This window comes from Lolium perenne, chromosome 5, assembly GCF_019359855.2.
Source record: "Lolium perenne isolate Kyuss_39 chromosome 5, Kyuss_2.0, whole genome shotgun sequence".
Classification (NCBI taxonomy): Eukaryota; Viridiplantae; Streptophyta; class Magnoliopsida; order Poales; family Poaceae; genus Lolium; species Lolium perenne.
The window spans coordinates 267,942,818-267,949,730 of record NC_067248.2 but is presented as its reverse complement, the minus strand read 5'-3'; the positions used below and the strand labels follow the sequence as shown (position 1 = coordinate 267,949,730).

Here is a 6,913-nt window from a genome sequence, read left to right as displayed (position 1 = left end):
CACTTTCATAAGTACAAAGATGAATGTGAATTATACGGACAAGTTTCGCCACGTCTCATATATTTTACTCCATTTTTTTAGGTTGAAAAGATGCCCTACATTATGTTTTGAGAGAAAGAAGATGCCCTACATATGTTTTTTTTAGAGAACATGAGAAGCTTTATTGAATCAAAGTGACAGGGATACAAAGGTTCAGATTGTCTGAATGTGATTAAGGATATTCATGTTTCATTGGGAGATGCCCTACACTACATATGTTTTTTTTTTTTGAGGGAAACCCTACACTACATATGTAGACAGAAGACATCCATCGTCAGAACGGAGGGACTCGGTGGATAAATTCCCACAGGCCCAGGCCCATGCCCAGGAGCCCACAGGAAAACCCTAGCCCCCAACACATATACGTGCTCCCTCCTCAGCGCAACCCATCCTCTCCCGTCGTCTCCACTTCGCCGCCGCCGCCGCCGCCTCCTCCTCGTCGCGTCGCCCGCCTCAGCCATGGTACGCCCGCCTCAATCCACCCGCAGCAGCTGCAGCTGCAGCCCGGATGCATACTGAGACCTGACCTCGCTCGCTCGCTTGTCCTCGCAGGCCCCGAAGAAGGAGAAGGCCCCGCCGCCGTCCTCCAAGCCCGCCAAGTCCGGGGGCGGCAAGCAGAAGAAGAAGGTCGAATCGCACACCTATCCCTCTCCTTGTTTGTTGCTTGATGATTCTCTCTCACGGAGTTTGTCGTGTGGTTGCAGAAGTGGAGCAAGGGTAAGCAAAAAGAGAAGGTGAACAACGCGGTGCTCTTCGACCAGGCCACCTACGACAAGCTCATCACCGAGGCGCCCAAGTACAAGCAGATCACGCCATCAGTCCTCTCCGAGCGACTCAGGGTAACGTCCATGATCCGCATCTTGTTATTACTTGTTACTCGACCCACTTAGCATTGAGATTGGTCTCGAATGGTTGATTATGTCTGTGGCTTGTAATCTAATAATAATTGCTGTTTTAGTGGCACCAAGAGCAGCAACCTGTAGAAGAAGAAACAAATGTTCTCTTGCATAGAACGTCGTATAAGCTTGTATTGGTGCTATTTTTTTTTTGTTCGGCGTGGTGTGTAAGGCTTGCATTCTCAAATGTTGCTCCAAGTTAGAGATTAGGATGCAATCGATTTGATGTGCCCATTTGCCCACCTTTTATGACAGTTTGCATAATGGGTTTTGGACATGTGCAGTCAGTAGTGTTTTGTGTCGGTTACTTGCTTGGCCTCACAATTGGTATGAAATTAATGTTCAAATGAACACGTCATGAATTTCTTGCTGCATCTTGACATCCAAAGTTTGTGTCTCAAATAAATGCATTATTGCTAGTTGGAACCACAGTTCCATGTGGGAGAAAACTGATTGTTTTAAGTACAGCATGTCTAGGTATCAAATTTACTTAGTGCTGGCATGTTCTGGATGTTAATAATTACAACTCACTTCCTGGATGCTTAAGCACACTCTATATTAGTGTGTCATCAGTGTTATTTCGTTGATATTTATTCCATATCCTCAACATCTCACTCATTCTCTATTTATGTACCTGCAGATCAATGGCTCTCTGGCTCGCAGGGCTATCAAGGATCTGGTCGAGAGGGGGCTCGTCAGGGTGGTGTCAATTCACTCCAGCCAGCAGATCTTCACCAGGGCGACTAACACTTGATCACATATGTATCCAGTGGATGTTCTAGTCCAGTAGACTTAAGATGTTATTACATTCAGGCTGTTTTCCTTGTGTGATGCACTTTGTGGCCAGTGATTGGGAATGTTATGAGATTTTTGTTATAACTCTAAAATGTTGTCAGCACAGTAATCCCCTAGTTGTGAGTGCAACATTGTTTGAGATCATGGTGCATATAATCTTTTTGTCATGCGATGCTGGAAAACATGATTATATGATGATATTTTTCCTGCGTTGGAGAGTTTGCATTAAGTCTGTGCCTGAATCCTGAATCAACAGAAGCAAATTGGATTTCATTTCGATTCTGCAATTTCAGTAAATTAAGATATATTTGGCACATTTCGTTATGACGCTACCTGCATTTTTGCGTCTACACTGCAGTTGTTTCGGAAATTGAAACACCTAATTTTGTACTCTCAGCTCGATAGACTGAACTGCAGCAGGATGAAGGTATTTGTCCAGAAATAACATACTGAATCATGACGTATTCTCTGAGCTCAGACAATAACCGCTCTTGTTGCCAACTTCACCAAAGGAACCAAGTTTTGATGCATCCGATGTCTAGCAAAACTGTGCTGTCGTGTGCTAGTCATCTTTGCCAGCAAATTGTTAATCTCTATGCATCACCTTGTGCCGCCTCCCAGAAGTGACATAATCAGAAGAAACATTATTCCCTCCTTGTTTCCTCCATTTCTTAGCTCAGGAAAAAGGATATCTTGCTAGCTGCTTATATATTGCACTGCATCCTCACTCACCATCTCCACAAGCAGAAGCACCAGCAGCAACATAAGCTTCAGAAGCCATGGCGTCCATGAACTTGTACTCTTTGGTGCTGCTGGTGGTTGCCCTGGTGTCAACGCCACTGGCTGTCGTGGCCGGCGACCCGGACATTCTTACAGACTTCGTCATGCCGATGATGTGGGGCATGCCGATGAACATCACTGGCGACTACTTCACCTACACCGGCTTCGGTGGCTGGGAGTTGCCAGTGACGAGCTTCACGGTGCAGAAGGCCTCCATGGTCGAGTTCCCTGCGCTCAACGGGCAGAGCGTGTCGTATGCCAAGCTCAGGTTTCCGCCGGGCACCGTGAACCCGACGCACACCCACCCGCGCGCCTCTGAGCTGCTACTCGTCATTGAGGGTACGCTCTCTGTCGGCTTTGTCGACACCGCCGGCAAGCTCTACACCAAGGACCTGGTTGCCGGAGACATGTTCGTCTTCCCCAAGGGGTTGGTGCACTACCAGTCTAACCATGGGTCCAACCTTGCGATCGCGCTGTCAGCATTCGGGAGTGCCAACGCGGGCACCGTGTCCGTTCCTGTCACGGTGTTCGGCACCGGCATTGATGATGCCGTGCTCGCCAAGTCCTTCAAGACTGACCTGCCCACAGTGCTGAAGCTGAAGGCGGCGCTCACTCCGCCACCTAAGCATTAAGTCCGTCGTGTCTCGCCGTTCTGTTGTGCTTTTGAAATTTCCTCTTGTTGAATAACGTATACCTGCCTCACAATGCAGGCAACAACTGCTTAATGGTGGTAGAAATTCGGTGGTGAAATGAACTTCAATGTATGTTTGCAATGTGCTCTTGATTTGAATTGGATCTTGTCGGTTCGCAAAAAAAAAAAAAGAATTGGATCTTGTCTATGTGTGGTAATCTTTGAAGAATGGTGTACCATTTCAAAGGCTCCGAGAATATAAACAGTTTCATTTGGTCACATGACACGTAGGTTTATCAGTTGAGACATGTGCGTGGAAGTTCTTGCCCAATACCTACGCGCATGAATGTTTTCATATTTTCTCCTCAAAACATAGAACTGTGAGTTTCACAAGCCATAAAAAAAGGGGTTCCAGTGTATCTAGATAAAAAAATCCCATTTCGCAAAGAGAATTTGGTGCTGAAATAATTTTGAATGCATGTTTGCATTGTCGGCTTGATTTGAGTTGAACTTTATTAGTAGCAAAAGTCATTCACTAACGGAAGACAAAAAGTATCTAGATGGTTATTAGATTAGCTTGCCACACTTTCCGAGGCATTAGCTGTGATATGTTAGACTATATATGTGTATATTAGGATAGAGATAGACTAGGATTTGGTACCATCTTGTACTCCAAGTCTACCTCCCCTTTGTACCTCTATATATACCTCCAAAGGGCCATGGAATACAACACACAAGAATTAGGGTTCTATATTTTCCACATGGTATCAGAGCGGTTAGCCTCACGGCGCCGATCCTAGGTCCTCCCACCACTTCCGCATCGCACCGCCCCCGGGGAGATCTCTCCTCGGGGGCGCGGCACCCGATCAAAATCTAAGATTAGATCGGTTTTTAGTTTAGATCCTAGATCAAATTCGAGTTCATAGATTAGATCCAATTTTCGAAAATTTCCAATTCCTACTTTTCTCTAGATCCAATTCGTTTCGTAGATCAAATTAGACACCAAATAAATCCATAGATCCCAATTCTCATCCGGTGGAGAAGGAGGGCGGTGTGCTTGTGTGCTTGGACGAGAAGTGCATCGGCCGGCCGATCGAGCCGGCAAGCAGTCGCACGCGCCCTACATGCAGCTCGGGCACAACTTCACCAACGCCATGCAATCCTACGCAGGCGCAGCCGCGCAGCTACATCGCCAGCAGGCCGCGCCGATCTACAGCACCAACACGCCATCTTCATCGAGCACGAGCACGATTTCACCAACGCCGACGATCTACACTGCAACAAGCTGGACTACATCGACCCGAACAACTACGTCAAGCTGTACGACTACACCAAGATCTACGTCGAGTTCTACATCGCTAACTACATCGCCAAGGTCTACATCAACATGGTCTTCATCGACATCTTCGTCAACACTGCCGTCGCCTACAACCAAAACACTACAACCTGCCGCCGCCGCTTTTAGCCGCCGCCGCACAAAAACCCGCCGCCGCCGCAGACCCGCTGCCGCCGCCGCGCTACGACAAAAACCCGCCGCTGCCGCAGACCCGCTGCCGCCGCCGCGCTACGACAAAACCCGCCGCCGCCGCAGAACCGCTGCCGCCGCCGCGCTACAACAAAACCCGCCGCCGCCGCAGAACCGCTGCCGCCGCCGCGCTACAACAAAACCCGCCGCCGCCGCAGAACCGCTGCCGCTGCCGAGCAAAACCTAAAACCCTACGACCAAAAACGCGCAATTTTTTGCGCCTTCGGCGAATACGGCTACACCACATACGACGACTACGACATCGACCACATCTCGACCACGGCTACATCATGACCGGCTACCTCGACATCGACATCAAGAAAACGTCTACAGCAACTCAAGAACTCCAGTCAACAGCGTCCGCGTCGTCACTTGCGTCCTCGACACTCCCGCTGTGACTGCGGGAGGGAAGAGAAGGAACCAGAAGGGGACACCGATGATGACAAGGAGGAGAAGAGGATGGAAGCGCAAGACTTCAAATCCAGTCGCAAGCGTCCGCTTCACTCCCGCTACGACTGAAGGGGGATGTTAGACTATATGTGTGTATATTAGGATAGAGATAGACTAGGATTTGGTACCATCTTGTACTCCAAGTCTACCTCCCCTTTGTACCTCTATATATACCTCCAAAGGGCCATGGAATACAACATACAAGAATTAGGGTTCTATATTTTCCACATGATAAACCGAAACTGACAAAATTCTCATAGCCTTTAAAATGGTACACAATTTTTCAAAGCATAACACACATACTACTCCGTAGTGAAGAGGATTAGGCATTGATAATATAATTCAAAAAGTTTGGCCTCCATCCTTTAGACAGGTAGGCAGGTTATTTCAACAAGAAAAAAAGCATCGAAATGGCAAAGCGCCAACGTACATGGCAGCATCACGGATCATAGGATACGAGACAATGAACTATCAATTCTTCTTCGGTGGTGTGAGGGCTGCCTTGAGCTTCTGCGCGGTGGCCACGTCGGTCTTGAACGACTTGGCAAGCACGACGTCGTCGATTCCGGTGCCAAACACGGTGAGCGGCACAGACACGGTGCCGGCGGAGGCGCTCCCAAACCCTGACAGCGCGACGGCGAGGTTGGCCCCCTGGTTGGACTGGTAGTGTACGAGGCCCTCGGGGAAGACGAACATGTCGCCGGCAACTAGGTCCTTGGTGTAGAGCTTGCCAGCGGTGTCGATGAAGCCGACGGAGAGCGCACCCTCAATGACAAGAAGCAGCTCGGAGGCACGAGGGTGGGTGTGCGTTGGGTTCACAGTGCCTGCAGGGAACGTGAGCCTGGCATAGGACACGCTCTGTCCGTTGAGCGCGGGGAACTCCGCCAGGGAGGCCTTCTCCACCGCGAAGGTGGCTGTTGGGATCAGCTTGGGACGGAAGCCGGTGAAGGTAAAATAGTCACCGGTGATGTTGGCTGGCCCGCCGATTGTGGTTGGTGGGACGAAATCGGTGAGGATGTCCGGGTCGCCGGCCACCGCGGCCAGTGGCCCCATGACTAGTGCGACCAACACTAACACCAACGAATGGATTTTCATGGACGCCATTGAACTGAGTCTATCTACCAGCTAGCTGACTAAGCTGATTGAGAATTTGAGATAGATGATGGGGGCTGCGACCTGCGAGTGTTATGGTTTGATGAGGTGATGCAAAATTCCTTGTGATATTTATAGAGAAGAGAACGAGTGATGAACTGGTCAAAACTTTTGAGAAATCGAGGCCGATGGTTTAGACATTGTAGAAATGTTGGCCTTGCTAACAGCAGGCTGCAGCATACACGCATCCAGGGAAGTGTTATCTGGGCAGCTACTCTTGTTGCGGCACACAAATATACCGTTTTATGGCTACTTCAGCACATAGGTTGTATCATAATTTTGGAATTTTCCTTTAATTTGTTTTGGATTTTTAACAATCTATATCCATCAAGCATTCAAGTATCACAAGAGAAAACTTTCGAAAAAAGACTAAAAGGGTGGGAAAAAACCTACACATGCTCCACTTGCTATCACAAATGGTAAACTAGAAGGTAAAAATTGGAGTCCACTCTTAGTATACTGAGAGCATGTCTAACAGGCCCCGTATAACCCGCCCACCCCGTAAAATTCCGGCGACATACGGGGCAGGCGCGGTTTGGGCCGTCTAGCAGGCCCCGTATTCGGGCCGCCCCGTTTCGGCGGAATACGGGGCCCAGGAAATCGGGCCCTTCGCCCCGTACATATAGTGGGCGCAGGTGCGAGTGA

General features: G+C 48.9%; 3 protein-coding genes across 3 annotated transcripts; 2 read left to right on the top strand and 1 right to left on the bottom strand.

Moving 5' to 3' along the window:
* The first annotated feature begins 346 nt into the window (after positions 1-346).
* LOC127303068 (small ribosomal subunit protein eS25y) lies at positions 347-1,897 on the top strand. The gene is made up of 4 exons (XM_051333846.1): positions 347-501; positions 592-666; positions 744-878; positions 1,576-1,897. The coding sequence occupies exons 1-4, from the start codon at positions 499-501 to the stop codon at positions 1,687-1,689; spliced, it is 327 nt and encodes a 108-aa protein (XP_051189806.1). The 5' UTR covers positions 347-498; the 3' UTR covers positions 1,690-1,897.
* A 588-nt stretch (positions 1,898-2,485) lies between these two features.
* Positions 2,486-3,307, top strand: LOC127298439 (putative germin-like protein 9-2). The gene has a single exon (XM_051328285.2). It carries the CDS (start codon positions 2,510-2,512, stop codon positions 3,140-3,142), a length of 633 nt encoding a protein of 210 aa, XP_051184245.1. The 5' UTR covers positions 2,486-2,509; the 3' UTR covers positions 3,143-3,307.
* A 2,084-nt stretch (positions 3,308-5,391) lies between these two features.
* On the bottom strand, positions 5,392-6,282 carry LOC127298438 (germin-like protein 9-3). The gene has a single exon (XM_051328284.2). It carries the CDS (start codon positions 6,218-6,220, stop codon positions 5,588-5,590), a length of 633 nt encoding a protein of 210 aa, XP_051184244.1. The 5' UTR covers positions 6,221-6,282; the 3' UTR covers positions 5,392-5,587.
* Positions 6,283-6,913: the final 631 nt, after the last annotated feature.

Excerpts from the sequence above, each read along its gene's own strand:
- LOC127303068 (XM_051333846.1), top strand. Across the intron at positions 667-743 it reads GCGGCAAGCAGAAGAAGAAG|AAGTGGAGCAAGGGTAAGCA; the intron begins GTCGAATCGCAC and ends GTGTGGTTGCAG. Across the intron at positions 879-1,575 it reads TCCTCTCCGAGCGACTCAGG|ATCAATGGCTCTCTGGCTCG; the intron begins GTAACGTCCATG and ends ATGTACCTGCAG.
- LOC127298439 (XM_051328285.2), top strand. The coding sequence starts at position 2,510 with ATGGCGTCCATGAACTTGTACTCTTTGGTGCTGCTGGTGGTTGCCCTG.
- LOC127298438 (XM_051328284.2), bottom strand. The coding sequence starts at position 6,220 with ATGGCGTCCATGAAAATCCATTCGTTGGTGTTAGTGTTGGTCGCACTA.